The sequence below is a fragment of the Rissa tridactyla genome, chromosome 7 (genome assembly GCF_028500815.1).
Source record: "Rissa tridactyla isolate bRisTri1 chromosome 7, bRisTri1.patW.cur.20221130, whole genome shotgun sequence".
In the NCBI taxonomy this organism is placed as follows: domain Eukaryota; kingdom Metazoa; phylum Chordata; class Aves; order Charadriiformes; family Laridae; genus Rissa; species Rissa tridactyla.
This window is the reverse complement of record NC_071472.1, coordinates 11,598,450-11,617,269: the sequence shown is the minus strand read 5'-3', so window position 1 is coordinate 11,617,269 and position 18,820 is coordinate 11,598,450. Positions and strand designations below refer to the sequence as shown.

Sequence of the window (18,820 nt, the reverse complement as noted above, 5' to 3'; positions counted from 1 at the left end):
TGAACATATGCCTACATTGCACTTCGGCGTGGAGTTTGTGCTGGACTGTCTATATTTCATCTTAATTTGTTTGTTTTAGCTAGTTGAGAATGTTCTTTTTTAACCTACCACTGTGCTGAACTGAGGAGCCAAAAACCTCTCCTTGGAGTTGTGCTCCCTTGAGCCAGGAGGGAATATGACTCTATTTATTTATTTATTTTTAATTTATTTGATCTGTTTTAATACCCAATAAAGTTGTTGTTTTTTCCAACTGGCATGACAAGGCTCTGGCTATTTTTAAAGAACGTGGTTCATTTGATTTAATCTAATGAATGTTTAGTGCTGTTGAAAATAGCTGGAGCCAGAGCCAAGAATAATGTACTGAAATGTGCTGGTTGAGCAAGGACTGCTTCGCTCTGCCAATCTGCTTTCCCTCCAATTGTTCACATTTACCTGGTTTTGCGAGTAGCATTTGCAGGCAAGACATATTGATCGAGGTGCTTTTTAATACCAAATCTAAAGACTGATAATGTCAGAGCCATATTTTGCCCCGCTCGTTTCAAGAGACATTGAACATAACGACTCTTCTTGTTGTTCAGTATAGGATGTCTAATCTCTGTTTCAGACCACTTTAAAGGGAACGTGAACTGCTGATATCCTTTTATTGCACACAGGAAAACTGAGGCATGAAATGATCATTTTTTTCCCCTAAAGTCACCCAGAAAGCAAGTGGGAGAATCAGTAAAGAAAGTAGTCAGCTAGCATCTACCGGGCTTCTTAAGCTGCTGTGTAACTCTTGGCTTCTCCATGAGCTGCAACTAGACCATAGTCAGAAAACAAATTCTGCTCCTGGGGTTTCTCACTGGCTGGTTCTCGACACGTCCGTGTTTACTGTCCTGCCTGCACCATCTGAATTGCTCTGCAGGGGTACATGACTCTCCCTATTAATGAAGCTTAAATTTCATGCATGTCCTTGTACTATGTGAATATGTCTCTGCAAGTCACATCACATAGTTAACTGATGTATTTAAAACTTTATGAATCCGTATTCTTTTTGCCATCTATGAGTTATTTCTGATAGATAGCTGTTTCCCTATTCCTTCATAAGAAAGGAGTAGCTAATACTTAAGGTTCATTGGATTAAAAAAATAAATTGGTCATAATACATCTTACTTCGTCATAGTGGTACCCGTAGGGATGGATTTTCTGCAGAGATCACTTTACACCCTGAAGCACACTGTAGGATTGACTTGCATAAGTAATGAACAGGTGCTCCTGACGGCTATTACATTATTCATCTCTCTCTGTATGTGATGGGGGGACGGAAACAGCACCTGTTACTATGGGAGAAATGTTGTCGCTGCTGTTCTGCATTACAGACCTCCAGGGCAATCTGGGCCAGGCTTATTTCACTGCATTTCTGTTTACCCAGATGAAGCCAGGGCAGTTTACATTCTCTAGTTATTTTGTCCTGTGTTTCCCTCAGCTAGGTCCCTCGGTTTATAACCTAAGGAAATGAAATGGCTGCTGCAGGTATGAGGGAGCACTGGAGACAGTGTAAAAATGTATATGTTCCATCTTTCACCCTAAAATTTGCACAAGAGGACTGGGTAAAAGTATTGGAACTTACTTCCCCTTTACAGCATAAGTCATTTCTACAGACTCTCTCAGATCTCACATGAAAGCAACTCATATGCCAGGGGACTTTCTAAAGGTGTGTTTAAGAGCAGGCAGAACTAATTTCCTTGTCGTCCTGACATTAGACTGAGATGCCTTCTCTTCCATCATCTGTGTTGCATAGGGCAGCATGCTTGGCCTGTGGTGCAGGCACACCACTATTAGCCTTAGCTTCAGGTGCAGCACGTCAGGACCCTAAAATTTCCTCGGACACTCTGCTGCAGATAACAGCAATTGTCTTCGTGCCAGGAAATCTTTCCTTGAAGAATTCCCTGTAACTCAGACATAGGTTAGAGAAAGGGCAGGAATGTTTTCTCTGCCAGGGGACATACAGGTTATTCAGGGACTAGAGAGTCACACATTAATGCACCCGTCCAATAATGACATGAAAAATATAATGTGAACGTAGGAAGTGAGGTTAAGGACCCTTTCTAGTTCCAAGCAAGCGCCTCCTCACCCCTCATGTAGGGCAAGTGGCCTGTGCAGATTTTCTTTCCCCCTGTGTGATCTCTGCAACACTTGTAATTCCCAAAGGCCGAACTCCCTACTTGACACTAAAGGCTCGATGCTGCTGACCTCGTAGTTCCCACTGATGCTGATGGCAGAAGCCTTCCTCATCCAGGGCTGAAGCTGAGCTAGACTGTGCCAACAGCATGTGTCCTCTTCTGCTTTAGAGGAGCTAATTGATATGATGTGATTATTAAGAGTATGTCTTTCAGTCTTATTTTGTGAAATATTTATTGCATGTATAATTCATCAGTGAGTATGCATAGATAGATGTATTTTTAAAGAGTAACTTTTTAGATACAACCTTCACAATATCTCTAGAACTGTAAAGGGGGGAAGAGGAGGGGAGGAGGAAGCCTACTTCCCCCCACAATAATGACTTCAATTCTGATTTAATTAAGCAAACAGTTTTTCAGAGCTGAGATTGCATCTTAAGTACGTTTTTAAGTTTAGCTGCAATTGCAAGAGCTACAAACTTGTCTCAAAACCCTCCGGAGAGTCTCGGACTCCACCGCCTTAGCGCTGTTTTACTGAAACTCCAGCCCCAGCACCGCTTCACTGCGTTTCTCGGGCGCCTTTCCTCGGCCCGGTGGCTCAGACGCCCCCCGAGTGAGACCAGCCGAGCCCCCCGCGCTCCCAGCCCTCGGCCATGCCGGGCTTTGCCGCTAGGTGTCCCCGCCAGCCCCGCCACCGCCCGGCGCCGGGGGACGGCGCGGGGGGGCCCCCGCACGCCCCGCAGCCCGGGCTGCAGCCGCCGAGGCGGGACCTCGTAGCGGCCAGCTCTTCCGGGAATCTCGGGAATTTAGGGGTGAAACGCTACTTTTAGGATGTTTCCTAGTTTCTTAAATGAGGATTTGATAAGATTTAATAAGATTTTCCTATGATGACTTTTAAAACCTACCAAGAGCAGGGCTGCGGCATACGAGGCACTATATAGGGACTGCTCCTGCCTCGGAGCCCATATCGCCAGTCTGGGCAGACACTACGTGAACAGAGAAATGCCAGTGAAGAGAATGTTCACCTTACCGCTTTTTTCTGTTTGCATGAAGCAGGCTGAGTTTAGGTGGGAGGCAGCCAGCCCATAGGGCAGAAGGTGGATGTGGTATGACAGAGTGGATTAGAAAAGAGAGAGACATGGTATGAAGCAGAAAGCAGAGGAGAAGTGAAGAGCTGCCTTCCCGAAAGAGCCCCGCTCTAAGTTTCCTGAATCACTCAGAGGCCCAAAGCTGGTGCCTTCTTACTGCCTTGCACTTTAGGTAGCCAAAACAGCTGCCTGGAGAGCTGCTGCCTGTTGTGCCATGGCAGAGACAAACAGTCTATAGGGAAAGGGAGAGGCAAGATGGGTGGGGGGGTCCTAGCTGGTTCCTAGTCCACCTCTTCCTTCTCTGGGTGCAGCTGCGGTTTCTTTTTCCAGTGAGACCTATTATCTCCCTCCTACAGGCACAAGAGCCCTGAGTGTACCCCCGAGACATTCTTTTGCATCTCCCAGATAGGCAAGGACCCAAGTCAAAGAAAGACACAACACACGTTCTTATGTATTGAAAAGCACCTTGGTGCTCAAGGGCATTTACAGGAAAATTTTGCACACTCCAGGCTTCTTAAGAGGTTGTCAGTCCTTCCCGTGAGGCTGTAGTCAAAGAACAGTTCCTACCCTGCAGCCAGAAGTGAAGCAGGAAGGTTTCATATTTGCCGTTGTGGTGGAGGGAGTCTCTCAGAGAAGATCTCTGGGACTCTCCTGGCACCGGGTACTGGGGTCCTTCTGCCAGGGTGGCTCTAGGGTCTGCAGGATCCCACCTGGCAGCTACATGAAGTCACCCAGCACAGGCCTCCCCCGGCCAACAGCACCCACTACATAGGTGCAAACCGAGGTGGGTTTGTGAACTCTGTGCTGAAGCTGCAGCCGTCACCTTCTGTCTAGAAATGGCCCTTGGCCCCACAGGAGCGTCGCTTACTCAAAGCCATTAGGCAGCAAACCAAAAGCCTTAGTCCAGCTCCCCAGTCTGTGGCACCGGTACAGCCATGCCTGCTCAGGCTGAAGTCCTGGCACAGGGACTCAAAGCACAACACTCTGCTCTTCCCTCTCCGTACACACTTATGCCTGGGAGAAGCAGCTTGTTGGGTTTGTTCAGCTTTCGATACCAGAGCGCAAAACGATGATGCTGCCACTCTGGAATCCTGCCTGACCTCTCCTACCAGCTGCCTCCAGCAAGGTTCAGGATGTTTTTGGCACCTCCAGTTTTCCATGCTTTAGGTGGGAAATCCTAACACAACAGGTTGGCACCTTCCAAAGCAAGCTGTGCATCTGGATCTCAGGCGGGTTGGTCCATGTGTCATTTACCCTACAGTGCTTCAGGCAGGTTTCCTACAGCAGAAAGCAGCCGGGCAGAGCAGTTGGGATCACAGCAGGCTGGATTTAATATTTTTAACTAGTTGTGAAAAGTTTTAGCTGTCAGATGCATATGCCAAGGAATGGTGCTGGGGAAAAAAAAAAAAAAGAGTAGTGAACTTTAAAAAAAACACAGCAACACAGGTTTTGCCTTTTAAAGACTTTGGAGGAACCCTCCTCCACAGCATGTCACAGCTTCAGCAAACTTCCTCCCAGGCAGTTTTTGTCTCGCTACCGGCTTCGCGGCCGCCGGCCCGAGCGCGGTCACACCATTTTCCTCCCCCCGAAAACTCCTTTTCCTTCCAGACAGAGGCGGGAGCCCCGTCTCCCCGCAGCCCCCCCTCCCCGCCGGGCCGCGGGCGCGCAGGGCGCTCCGCCCGGTTGCAGGAGGCGGTGCGGTGGCCGCGGTCCGCGCTCCACCCCGCTCCGCCCCCGGAGGTGCGCGCCGGGCACGGCGGGGACAGCGGCTGCTGGGCGCCGCGGCCGCCAGCGGCTCGGCCGCTTATCACGGCTATTTTTACATGTTTTTTTGGCTTTAGGGCTTTTTTTTTTTTTTTTTTTAATTGTGATTTGTTGTTTTTCCCAAGCGGGCCGGTGGCTCCTTGCCATGAGCAGCCCGAAGGCAGCATGAAAGCGGGCAGGCGCGCCTATCCCGCCCGCTCCGGTGTAGGATGGCTCTTGGCGAAGTGCTGCTGCTGCTGCTCCTGCAAAGGTCGGTGGGGTCCGGGGTGCAGGGAACGGGTCCCCCCGCGGGGGCTGGGTCAGGCGCCGGCGGGCCGGGGGCTCCGCGGGCGCAGCATCCCCCCTTTCCGCCTCCGCCGCCCGCCCGTTCTGCCCCGGGACGAGCGGAGGGAAGGGGCAGGTGAAGGCGGGGAGCAGCCGGGGTCGGCGCCCCGCAGCCCCCTCCGCAGGGAGCCGCAGGGCCCTTTCCCCCGGGGGTGGGCGGGCGAACCGGCCCCGGGCATCGGGAGGGAGAGGGCTAAAGTTGACAGGATGCATTTTATCGTTGCTGGTAGGAAACACCCTGGGACTCTAAGGTCAATAGGGCGGGGAGAAATATTTGCTTAAATGAGATGTCGTCTTTTTTTTTTTTTTTTTTTTTTTCCTCCCTCTTTCTACTCTTTCTTGGGCTTGGATAGGAGCAAAAAGCTTTGAGAACATCTGTTTCTCACAGTTCACAAATCTCTGAATGGTGATGTGGGAAGGTCTGGGGAAGCTGGCTGAGTTGAAACGCTATGAGGGATGTGGGAAAGCTGCGGCAGCTAGAGCCCCTTGTAAAAATAAAATAAAAAGCTGGCTTTTACAAGGAACAGTGCAGCTCAGCTGCATTGACTGAAGATTTCCCAGCCCGCAGCCTTTATGCTGTGATATGGCTCCTTGAACTTGTTCTGGATAATGTGAGGTTTTTGAAGATGTGTGTGGCATTTCAGTGTTTCCTGTTCTCTGAATGGCCAAGCAAAAATGTCCCAAACAAAGCTTGCCTTTTCTTTTGTTTTGGGTCCTTTTTTTTAAAGACCAAAGCTTTTTTTATGCATTTTTTTGGTAATTGTGGAACCCATTTGCACATCCCCAGATAAAGATGATTTGAGGATGGGTGGGTTTACTAATTTCATGAGGCACACATTCGCAATGCAGGCGCCCTGTTTCCCCGGTTATTGAACTGGAGTCACGCTTGTGTGGTGACAGCAGCAAAGCAGAACTAGTTGGTGATGGAGTTTGCCGTGATTTCATAAGACGTTGATCTTTTTCAGCCTCGGGAGGGCACACTGCTTCATGCCAAAGAAGTGACTCTTGAGGTCAATGCACAAAACCCCACTGTTTTGCAGCCTTTAAGAAGGAACATGTAAGCTGGTTGTAGGGATAGGGCTGCTAACAGAAAGGTTGTGGTACTAAATTACTGTCAAAGCCAAGTCTCTCAGACAGCCTATGCTTTAATGTGTTGGCCCATGCAGCAGGTTGGAGCAGCATTCAAGCTCTCTGAGATGGTTCTGGTCTTTAAAATGTTGATTCTAACAGATTAAAATCTCCCTGCTGCCTGTCCTGCCTGCAAACTGTCTCTAGAAGGGGGTCGGGGAAACAGCTGTCTCTCTCCTTTTGAAATGTTAACTGTGTTTGCAGTTCTAGTTTACTGGGTTAGTAACAAAAGGTGTTTTGTGAGACCGATTGCTTTACTTCTTTCTTGTCCTTGGTAATAAACTCTGGACAAAAAGTTTAAAAAGGCTGTCTGTTATGCTGTGTTTATGAAAGAAAACCAGATCTAGTCAGATGGTGGAAATACTCCCTGAATATAAGCAGGTACCAAACCTGACGTTCCATGAGGGATTTGGGTGCCCCAGACTACAGCATCAGTGCTGCTGTTGGCAGCTTCCGCCATTAAGCTTGGAGATGCTTTAATGTGGCCACCAGACCTTTGAAGCTCTAACTTCATGTATTGTGCATTCTCAGTGATCATCTTTGCTTCTGGGGCAGGGGACACTCTTCGTGACTCACTGATCTCAGACTTGCAGTACAAATAGGTGACAGTAGTTTGGTTTTAAGATGGATATGAAGCACCTTGGAGCTATTCTCATTGCTGCCCCATAAATGACCTTCCCTTTGCCTTTGGAAATGCAGCTCTGCTTTTTCTGGTGTCAGATGCTTGATGCATCTTGGTCTTTTGCAACAACTGAGTAAGTTTTGTGGTGCCAATAAGAATTGTCTGGTGAGAGAAATTGAGAAGATGAGCGTGCGTTCTATGCTCAGACAGAGGTTATGTTGGTACAAGCTGTGTCAGTGCTTTTTGCGTGGTGAAGCTTGGAAGTGATATGGGTGCTTGATCTCCTAAATAGCAACAATAATGCAGAGCTGAAAAAAAACAAACCCTGGGTCCCCAGTGTATCATGCAATAGGTAAATTCTGTGTAGCCGGGCATTTCTCTGAAGGATTTTGACTAATAACTTAAACTACTCTTCCGCATCACTCTTAACCCATCTTTTGCAGTGGTAAAGACCTTGATACTGCTTTTTCGCTTGTTTCTCTTGGTGAGTTTCTGATCTTGTCAGCTTTGCCCATATACAAAGCTATTGGGATCCATCCAGAGAAAGCAACTGACACTGAGCACCATTTGCAGTTTTGCACTGACCCTGATATTTCCCTGCATGAACTAAATAAGGACTAGTTGTCTGTTCTGAAGTATGGAGAGATACAAATCCTAATATAGGAGTGCCTCAGAGCAAGAGTCTGTCCCCATAAAAAGGGGTAGTTAGGAGCATGATACTTGCACAGCCCTCAGGCCAATGGCCTTAATCAGCCAAGAGTGGGCAAGCGAGGCTTTTTGCTTTGCGGTATCTCCTAAATGCACAAATGCAAAGTGACCTGGTGTAATGGGATGCTTCTTAGTGCTGCAAAACTGGCTCTGAAAGCAGACTGATAAGAGGGTTCAAATTCTGATGGTCTTCTGATAACTAGAAAGTCATTGAACTCTCTTTAGAAATCAGTCCAGGATTTGCAATTGAATATAGCTTATTTTCTTTCAACTTGAAGTCCATTTTCTCAGTTATCTGTGTGGTTCAGATTAGAGGCTTCGTTAAAAGGGTCGTGATGAAGGAAAGCGAAGAAATTGGAGGGATTCAGGCTTTGTGAAACGTCTTTTCTAAAGCAAAAAAGGTCAGCTGTGTGCCTGAAATGTGACAAGGTCAAAACTTCATTGCCTTTAAACACAGAGCAAAGTCTAGCGGGTGAGTGCCATCGCTCCGCGCTACCTTCAGTGCAGAGCTCTGAAGCTCAGCAGTGGGTGCGTGGAGCTTGGCTCAGGTGGAGACTGAACTCCAGGCTCTGATGCGCTGGGGGCTGTAAAGACTAGTCAGTGACTCAGATTTAACCTCAAAGTTAAATTCTGCGTGCTGTATTATAGCCAGGGCCTTATTTAGAGCACATTTCTTTCCAGTTGTTGAACTCATTCAGTTCTAGCCCAGCCTGGAGCACGCTGGGGTCTCGTTGCCCTAAAGAGCACCAGAAGGGTGGAAAGCACTAACAAGGTGTAGGAAATACTCTTTTTTGAGCACAAGGAGAGAGGTGTTCTGATCTACTGAACTTGAGAAGGTAGCTATTAGTGCATCAGGTACAGCCCAAAGAAAAGGGTCTGTGGTTAAAAGTAGCCTATTGTCGGCATAACTTTACAGTGCAACACGTTACACCCCATTCTAGATAATATTATGTGGCTGCAGAATGGCTTCAGGTGAGAATATAAAGCACTTTTTACTTGAGGGTAGACAGAAACAGGGAAGATGGATTTAAATGGATGTGCCATATCGGCGTCAGTAAAGAACATGTCCCTCTGCCTCCTTGAACAGTTGCTCTTCTGAGCAGGCTGCTGGTCGTATCCAAACTTTCTATTTCAGAACAAAAGAAACTTAATCTGAATGTCAAACCTTTAATCTCAGCGTGTTAAAAATGAGAGACTGAGTGGGTTTGTGTCTGTGCTAAGCTCCTGGTAAGCTCTTATTTAAATTTCCTATCCCTCTGGCTTCTCCTCTTTCCTATCTTCTATGGTTTTGCTCTTCCTTCTGCATTTTTTTGTTTTACTGTCCTCTTTTTCTTTCTTTCTTTCTTTCATTTTTCTCTTCTTGCTAGCCTTCCCTGAGTCTTTGATTTGTTACTGGCTCAGTCTGGTGAACCTCTTTGCTGTAAGATTAACAAAGTAAGCTTCTCTTGGCAGAGTGACGGTGACTAATGTGCAGTGAAGGGAGTTCAGCCAGCCACCTTGTACATCTTTGCTAGCTGGTCAGAAACAGAGCCTTAACTGGAAGTTGGGCACACCGGCATCATTACAAGGGCTGTCAACAGCATGTTAATAAAAGTTATTTCTTCATTAGGTAAAAAGTGAGATCTGATGGTGCTTTTTATAGAAGGTGCTGACACTGTGTTACTGCGATCTGCAGAGCTTTGCTAAGGAAACTGGTACCTTTGTGCTGAGTGGTAGCAAGAGAGTGATCTGCAGTAATATATTCAAGCCCATAACATTTCCTAATTTGAACATATTTTATTTGGTGTTTCAGGCTGAGCCATGGTTACACTGTGTAAAGCATAATGGAATGCATGGCCAAAGCAGTTCCGTCAAAATTGAGGCAGAGGAGAAAACAATAGTAAAATGAAGGGTGTCAACCAAAGCTCGCTTAGTTTCCTGGTCCTTCCTGAAAGAGAAATATGAGGAAACGGTTACCTTCCCCATATACACTCCTTGGGTGAAGTCCATCTGTTGCTCATTAGTTGCATCTCAGTAAAGTCCAGAGGATCAAGTGTACTGGTCTTCTGTGGGTGGGCAGTCCCTCTCTCCTGCCAGAGTTGTGCTCGGATCTTTCTCCTGGCAGATTCACAAGCAAATGGCTGTGGTGAGGTTTGGGAGAGCTGTTATTTTCTTCCAGTTCTATTAAGAGCAAACTGGTAAGCCCGTGACATGCGCGTCTCTTCCAAGTCCTGTGTTTTCTCACCTCTGAAGGCTGAGTCAGGAGTCGGAGTAGGTCATGGCAGATACTTATTGGAAGGGACAAAAGAGTTGATGAAAACGCTGCTCAGTTGAGCAAGCAGGTTTAACATGACAAGGTGAATACTGTTAGCAAAAAAATCACTCCTTTTATTAGTGTGGGAAAGTGCTTTCCCACACCTGCGCTACACCCTCCTGACAGATGGTCCTGAGTTAAGTGTGTCCCAAAAGCATGCCTGACAGTCCCCATGCCAGTCTTTTGGGGTAAATAAAGACTCTCTGGTCTGAACGTGTTAGTATTTGTGTGCATGGGCATGTCCTCCCTTGAACGTGGCAATGAGACGTAGGAGGATTTCAGCAGGAGAAGTCCTGAGGTTGATAAGCTGCCTCTGAGTGTAGACAGCTGAAGGAGAAGCATGGCCACTGCTCTGTTTGCAGGCTGGGGGAACGGTCAGCTCTTTTAGGATCATTTAGTTTTAAGTGTTGTTAAGTCTTACCTGTTTGCAGGAGGGTTTTTTGAGGGTAGAAACCTTGTTCATGGATACAGCAGGTCATGTTTTCCGTGGATCTGTGTTACTACAAAATATAAAATGTCCAAGAGCACAGGAGGTTTGAGATTTTCGAAGCGCTGGTTGCTGCACGTGACTCTCAGCTCACCGCTCTCATCTTCCGCCAGCCACTTTCTGTAAATCTGATGTTTATCATATCAGTGCCAGTGTTCAGGATGCTTTAACAACTTTCTCTCAGTTTCCAAGATCCAAGTAATACTAGTTTAATTTTTTTCATTTTTTGAAAGTTACACGCGCTGCTAGGCAACTCTAACTCTCTCTACACAAGCTAGCCCCTCATTCTCCGGTTTCGTGTGTCTCTCTCGCAACTGACCTTGCAGCCTTATCTTTTGAGATGTGGATGTGACAAAAGTTTTACAGAAAATAGACTTTCAAATTTTAATTCGTATGTGTTAAATTGATAGCAAGAGCTTCTATAAAGATCAGCTTTCAGTTACTAGTCTGGGGGTAAATGCGTGGTGGGGATCCTTGTTATTCAGATTGCTGCATTGTTTTCAACTTCCACGAATTCATCCAGCTTTCAAGAAACATGGGGTTTGCTTTTGTGCAGGCAAAGCTCCTAAACTTCCTATTCGCTCTAAGAAGCATGTAAGAATTCACAAGGCTTTATTCATCTTGTCAGAAGCCTGAAGAAGGGAGATTTTATTCTAAGGGAAAGAGAACAGATAATTGTGAAAAATATAGCTTGGGTAACTCTCTGTTGACTGCAAAGAACACAGGGTAACTAAACATGCTGCTTTCCTATAAAATAAGTGCCAGATAGATGAATTGTTTAGGAATTCAATGCGTGGATGCTGAAGTAAAATCTATCCATTTTGAAGTGAAACAAAAAGGGCAGTTATTTCACATGACCCCAGAAGGATTTTGGTTTAGTTCCAAACCGTTATGTTTCAGCATACACCTTGCTAAAACTTATGTATGTATTAGGAAAACTAATGTATCGTTTTAAAGTTAAAAAAAACCCCAAACCTCAAAATGTTTCAGTCTAAAAATAGCATCAAGATAATGTCTCAAACACACTAGAACACTGTTAGATTTCAATGTAATTCTTGTCTGTTAACAGGCTTTATGAAAACACTTTCATCTTGGGCAAAAGTTGCAGTTTCTTTTCAAAAGAGAAGAAGTGGTTGGGCGGATAGTGATTACAGGAGGGATCTCCAGAGGCGGTTTTCAATTTAGTAAGGAAATCCAGTTCTCTGACAGTTTAGCCACTGCGTATCAGTTGCTATTGCAGAATGGTTCAATTGCTAATATTGCATCATGCAATTCAATGTCATGTAAAGATACTTTTTAAAACAACTGCAGAAGCACATCTGGATGTTTTCTTAAAAAAGATCCGTTGATCATAATTAGGACTTTAGCACGTGTAAAGAATTATTAGAAAATAATACCTAACAAGATATGCTTGAAAATGTCTCCCTTGGCTAATGTTCTTTGCCATTAGAAAACCACAAACCAAAAATTAACCTGTTTGCTTTTAGTTCATAATGTTTGATGTGGCTGATTATGCTGAAACACAAACCACTCCTTGGATTAAAGGTAGTTAGTGCGTCCCATCGGGTCTCCTGTGGTGTTTGACGTGACTCTCAATCTGTCAGCCTCTGTCCTGGACCAGCCCCGCAATCCTCTCCCCAGCAGGCTGAGAACATGGAAATCACACATGTCGCCTGAGCTCCTTGCAGATAATTAGGACAAAACATGAAAATTTCAGCAGTGAAGTACCAATGAGAGGAGAAATAGAATCTGAAACCTGAATTACAACAGTTAATAATAGAAGAGACAAGGGGGTTTCTTCAATTTGATGGGGAGAGAGCGGTTATATACGCTTCAGTTTACGTACTTGTTGTTTGCTTTTCTCTGATGTAGCATGCGTAACATCACGTTGCAGAAAGCCCACTATAACTCTGGCTGGTTTCTTGCTCTCTCACCTCTCAGCACTTCCCAACGCTTATGGGCACTCCTCTACTGCACGGGAAATGTGGTTGCTCAGTACTTTTGGAAAACAGAAAAAATACATCTCCCGTTTTGTGTGTTTTCATAGGAGGAGTTAAGTTAGTACTTGCTATTCTGTTGCCCTTAGTGCAGCCCAATGCACTTGGTTGTGTTACAGCCATTGCTAGTCCTGCTACAGCGCAACAACTTTGAAATCTTGGATCCCTGCAAAATTATCTTCCAGGCTGTGCAAGGCTGTGAAGTTGCATAAAGGGGTGAAGCCCGGGAGCCAGACCTGCTGGGAACCCGTTAGCAAATGTGATCGTGAGGAACCAGTAGGTGGTTTCTGGTGGAGATTGTTATCTTTTGTGTTGGAAAGTTGTAAATTAACATGGAAATTTAATGTTGCTGTGTACAGGGAAGCACAAGTACAGTCTGTACGTCAGTTTTGAGCAAAGATCCCTTGTTCACTAGCACTGAATTAAACATTTAGGAAAGAGATGGACTCTTACCTCTGATAAGAAGGGACTGGATTTAGTGACCCTGGAGGTGTCTCCACTGTTATGTTTTCCAGGCATTTTTCAATGTTCAGATTTCACGTGGAGCAAGCAGCTCTGAGCGCACAAGGGGAGCTGGAAGTGGCACATCCCCAGCTACAGCTAAATCCACTGAGGACACTTTTTCATGCAGTTTAGGCTTGCTGACAATTACAGCTACAGAGTGTAGCAGCCGAGGACGTGCCCTGTTATGCCGTGTTGTTTTTTTCTTTCCTCCTCCCTTCATAATGCACATGCAGCTTTAGTGAACAGAGGTTTCTTATATCCCCAGCACACGCAGTACAGTCTCAACCTATTTGAAAAGACGTTGCAGTTCCGTGAGCGCTCTGAAACTCTCGTGAGGTCATGTAGGAAATTGGTGACAAAGTAAGCATCAAATAATCAGCACTTACAGCTTCCAGATTTATATCTACCACTTGATTTCAGCCTTTTTATAGGCCTGTCCTACAAAGCACATCATACACGTACCCGAGATCATCTTGCTCAGCGGCACCAGTCAACTGTGGCCAAAGCAATGCCCGCTGCGCAGCGGGAAGCAGCAGGATGGCATTAGGGGGGAAGGCAGTATCTAGATGGTGGCGAGGCAGAGAGCACGAACCAGCATGTGTGTTCCTTCTCGTCGGCTGGGGTTCGCTGTGGTCCCGAATTAGATTTGCCCACGTTGAGCACCCCTGACGAACAAGGCCCCAGCTGTCGGCTGCTGCAGAAGCGTGCGCCAAGGCAGGCTATGAAAAGTGTTGCACAACCCAGTATAATTTAACCACATGCTGAATAAATACACTTTTGAGAACTCTTTTGAAGAGATGTTGCCTAATTAATCCTGCAGGGGGTATAATATGTATATTTTTGAAATCCAGTTTTAGCATCATGCAATTAGCTTTTATGGCCTAAGGATTCTGATTTAAGACATTCTTTAGTTACTAATGGTAATCTGTTTTAATTAGAAATGCAAATGTATTTTAGATCCAAATGTATCTGAGCAGTACAATGTAAAAAGATGATTCACTGCTAATGCCATTGAAGTGCCTCAAGTCTGGTGTTCTTTGTACCTTCTGTAGTTTGAACCCTGAGGATCAACACGATATTTAAACATCGCTCTCAGCTGAAGCATGTGGAAGCTGAATAGACTTCTTTAGGAAATGGAATAAGTATTTATCAACAGGGATCCTTTCTAGGGCAGCAGAAGAAAAATCATAGCTTTAGGCAAGGAGGAGGCAAACACTTTGAATGTTACAGTAGTAAGTTCAGCTCCACAATAGCAGAGCACAGGTCCTGCCCGGGCACAGGTGCTGAGCAGACAGCAGCATCTTAGTTGACTTTGTCTTAGTAGCAGAGAAATTACTCGGGCTTGAACATCCCGGGCTGCTCAGGGAGGGCTGTAGCTGCTCAGAGGTGTGCTGCCGTAAAATTTGACCTGGCAGCGTGTCTAAGAAAAGCCTCAAGCAAGGCAAGCTCCAGAAAAACGTTTTAAAGGCTAATGCTTACTGAATATTCACTGCAGTCACTTGTCCTGGGGATACTAAACTATCAGGCACGTGGATGTCTGTGACCAGACATCGTACATTGTGGCATGAGATTACCCGTATTCAACAAAGTCTTTCTAGAATCAAAGAGACTCTGCTGCTAGATCGGTCCAGCCCTTGCTGTTGTGTTCAAATAAGCATTTCTTTTTCTTAGCTACTTTGAAAGGTATGTCCCAAATAAAGCAATTACTCAGCAGTAGTGAAGATAGCTTTTGTAATGATAATCTCTTATTAGACATGTTGCTTAGTAGAGCATTTTTACAGCTACTTGCGATTAGATGCAGTGACGCAGCTGGGAACTAAGTGGTACAGTTTATGTAGTGCACTTCTCCCCATCTCTGCTAAGCTGGACGCAGAACTTTTTCCATGAGGAGGCTGCTGGTATGGAATGATGGTGTAGGCACCATGAAAGCCATGGGAGGCTCCGTGTGGCCCTCCAGAAGTCAAAATCAATGAGTTTCTCGGAGCTAGCCTTATTGTAAAGGCTGGTGGCTGGGTCAAGGCACTTGCGCAGCTTCAGAGAGCTGAGACCTCGGCAGGGTGCTGCAGAGAGCGCTCCTGTTCCCATGCAGCAGATGGTCTCTGAGACTTCAAGTTCCCATCCCATCTTTCTTGCTGACGCAGATAGAGTGTAGTAGTGATTTCATCACCTGAAATTTGATAAACTTGTTGACCGGCGCAACGGTGAAGGTTCCTCACAGAACTGCTCCCTGCCCTGGAGAGCTGTCAAACGAAAAACCAAGACGTAGATTGCGTGAGCCTGTTATATGGGGCGGCAAGTGATGTTCTCATTTTCCTACTGAGTGAATGAAAGCTTCTCGCAAGTCTAACTGATAGTCTTGAGTGTGCAGTTAAAAGTCTCTGAGCTGCTTAGCCATTTCCCTGTGCCGTGTTCAAAAAGCAAAACATCGCAAGCACCAGCAGTTCTTATTTGTGTGTTTTATTTCCAAACCGCTGTTTGCATTTACTTCATTCATTACTTCTTTTAATTCATCCCAACCAGTACCTTTGCTGTGAGCTTGTATTTTCCGCTAGTATTTCTGGAAGACAAGGGCGTGGAGGAAGCTGCTTTGGGCACCAGCTCTGGAGGCTCCGGCTGCAGTGTGTCTGTCGTCAAACACCCCAACCTCGTTGTTCTTGGTGGTTACGTGGTGTCCGCTCTCGCCCTGCACCACTTGCAACTTATTCTTATTCCGTTCTTTTCTTTTCAGGGGCTGTCAGAGCCTGAATAATTTAAGAGTGAACAAATGAGAGACGTTCATGGAGGACTCTGTTCTTACCTAGGCACAATTTGACAAGCATGTAGATTGCCTTGGGTTTCCACTGCACCTACCACAACTTTACTAAGAGAAAAGCCCCCTTTCCTAGACATCTGTGTCACTCTTGCTTAGTAAAGTTATTCAAGATCAGCGCCTTTGGAATTGGTTGGTAAATGGACAAAGACTTTCTCTTTGCCCGGAGCTCCTGACAGCCTCCAAGTACCAAAGAGAACTTCACAGCACTAGAAAGCAAGAGACAGCTGCTGAATGTTGGAAGCTACTGCATTTGGCAAAAGAAGCTGACGCTAAGATGCACACAGTTGTGTTTGTTTGTTCTGCTTGTTTTCTGTGCTTTCTGAGCCCTGTGTGTGCCTGGAAAGTTTAATGACCAGTCCCTTCTTTCTCAACATGCAGTTTTTCTTCCTATCCCAAACAGCTTTGGGTTCTGTTCTTGCTTTTTTTTCCCAATTCCAATTTATTTTGTCACCGATACTCTTGTTTCCATGAGGAATTGTTTGGGTACATAGCCACAGTTTCCTTTGAGGTAGGGAGACATAAATACAGTATTGAAATGTTGTCCTCCTCCCTTCTCTCGCCCCATTCAGCAGAGCGGTCCACCTTGTTGTAGAGGATGCTGGCTTCAAGCATAAGGCAGAGTTGACCTTAGCATTTAACTGAGAAATTACTTCAAAATTCTTACAGTAGTTCAATTTGGAAGCTGCTGAACGAAGCCGACCCTTGACACTTTGCAAAAGAATAAGGCTTGTATTGTACTAACAGCTGCTTGGAAACCATGTGTAATAAAGTTTGTTTTTGTGCCCACCACCAGGATAAAAGATTGTATTCGTCGACTCTGGTACCCTTACGCTCCCAGCAGAGCAAAACTGCTTAGATCAAAGTTTAAAAGTCTGCTTCTATGTGGGTGTCTAAGCATTTCACAGTTCCTTATGCTAAAAGTAACAGTGTACTTGCAAAGGCCAGCAAATGCTGCTCTTCTTGTTCAGCTTCAAACACGACGTTTTCCCCCTCTTCATCCTGTATAGGTTTCTATAAAGGTTCAGGGTTAAAAGTTTTTTATGGAACACGCATAAGTCTCCTATCAGAATATATCTATGGGGATTTTTGCTTTGTGTTTGGGGCTTTGTTCTTTTTGCTGCTAGCGGCACTTATTCTGGGAACTTCAGGGTTGGGGATTTTTTTTGTCACAGAACGAGGACAGTGTAAATACAAAATGTAAAGTAGAACTTAGAGAAGTGCTTCAACGAGTTGTTTGACTAAATTGAAATAAATGTTGATTTGTTCAAAAAAAAAAAAAAAGCATGCCCTTTCTGGATCTTGTTAGTCTTGACTTTTTATTTCCTTTCTTTGCTAAAGCAAAATGCGTGCCTCTTGACTTCAGAAATCTGCTGTCCCAGCTGTGGGGCATTATGGGAAGGCTGCTCCGACGTGTGCTCCCAGCAGATGTGTTGGACTTGCTCTCGCGGTGCTCTGGGCTGGTCTGGGCCATGTGTGCTGGGCACAAACCCGACACAAGAGAATGGGTGAATGAAATGGAGTGCATAGAAGTACCGCGTCAAACTCTGGCCTCAAACTCTGCTGTGTGGAGCAACTGCTCTTTTCCTGAGCTCTTCCACACCCTTTTATTCAGTAAAAACCTATTCTAAAAAACTGTTGCTTTGCTGGGGAGATAAGCAAGGTTCCCTTGAGGGACTCGAGGCAGGTCAATAATGTACCTAGCTCATAGTATTTTGGGACAGGAGCTGGTTAGGAGTATCTCACTTACCAACGAGTTGGTGGATTCACTCTGTGGATGTTTGTTCTTTTATTATACCTGTCATGAGCTCAGTGGCTTATGTGAGTGGTCAGACGGGACGCTGAAGCAGGATAAATATGCCAGGCTAATAAATGGAGAGAAAAAGGCTCAAACCTCACGCTGGAGAAGTCGTAGATCCCCATCGCAGTTGTAAGCCGTCATATGGGAACACGTTTCTGAGTGGGACACCCAGAGAGGAGGACCGCAGATGTTCTGGCTGCTGTGCAAGTGCTTGGTGCTGTGGGGTTGAGTTGCACGCTTTCCCGAGAGCCTCTTCAGAGGCACAAGGGCATGCTCTGCCTTCATGTGCAGCAGCTCCTCGGCTAAATGCTCGTCTGTAGGAAACGAGACCCTGCCCAGTATTCATCTGAGGACTCATCTTCCTCTCTTCCCCGTGTCCTCCCTAGAGTCACCTCTGACAATAGCTCTAGGTCCACACGAAGCAGCAGATGAAATAGAGAGGACTTCTGTAGCTGGTTCTCTCACTAGGCTCTCTTGGACAGTAACAAAGTCATTTCGGCAGGCTCTCTCTGTGCCTTCCCCTTGTGCTGTTTCTCTCCCTGGAGACCCAGCTCACTCATTCAGCATGCCCTCAGGATTTCAGTAACTTTTCTTGCGAGGTCTCTTGAGACCGCGCGCCTCTCTGCTGTTTCTCCAGGCTTTTGGTTTTATCTCGGTCTTTGAAACTTTCCCAGAACTGCAGTGACTTTTCTCTGACCTCCAGGAACTGGAGCTCTTGAGCCCTGACACTCCGACTGGCACAACCAAGACCTGGAGACTACTTTGGGATGTCAGCTTTCCCAGCACATGCTGGATGAAAGCTGCATCTGAGCAACACCAGCTAAAAATAAAAGCTATTCAACTGGAGCTAATGGCGGGTTGCCATGAGTTATTGCTCATTAAAGTGAATTGTCAGATGCTTAACTTCAGCTAATCATTTCCTGCTGCGAGATCAGCCTGGTATGAAACATACTCAAATGTGGGAAGGGGATTCGCAATAACTAAATTTAGCTGAGGGTGTAATTTCCTCGGACTCCCTCTGTAGTTAATGGAAAGAGAGAGGCTCCTACAGGGTGCGATTCCTGCTCTGCATCACCCTTGGGCAGAAGCATCCGCAGCTTCTTGACTGCCGAGAGCATGAGGTGAGCTGCTGCCTG

At 45.9% G+C, this 18,820-nt stretch overlaps 1 protein-coding gene across 3 annotated transcripts in view; it reads left to right on the top strand.

The window, feature by feature from the left end:
* KALRN (kalirin RhoGEF kinase) overlaps positions 1 to 18,820 on the top strand; it is a 525,892-nt gene that overhangs the window by 438,945 nt on the left and 68,127 nt on the right. Inside the window, exon 1 of one of the 3 annotated variants that reach the window (XM_054209625.1) lies at positions 4,992 to 5,261. The exons of the other annotated variants lie outside the window; for them this stretch is intronic. Within the exon in view, the coding sequence (XP_054065600.1) occupies positions 5,177 to 5,261 (85 nt within the window). The 5' untranslated portion in view covers positions 4,992 to 5,176. Of the gene's footprint in view, positions 1 to 4,991; positions 5,262 to 18,820 lie in introns of those variants that run through there. 3 annotated transcript variants of the gene reach the window in all.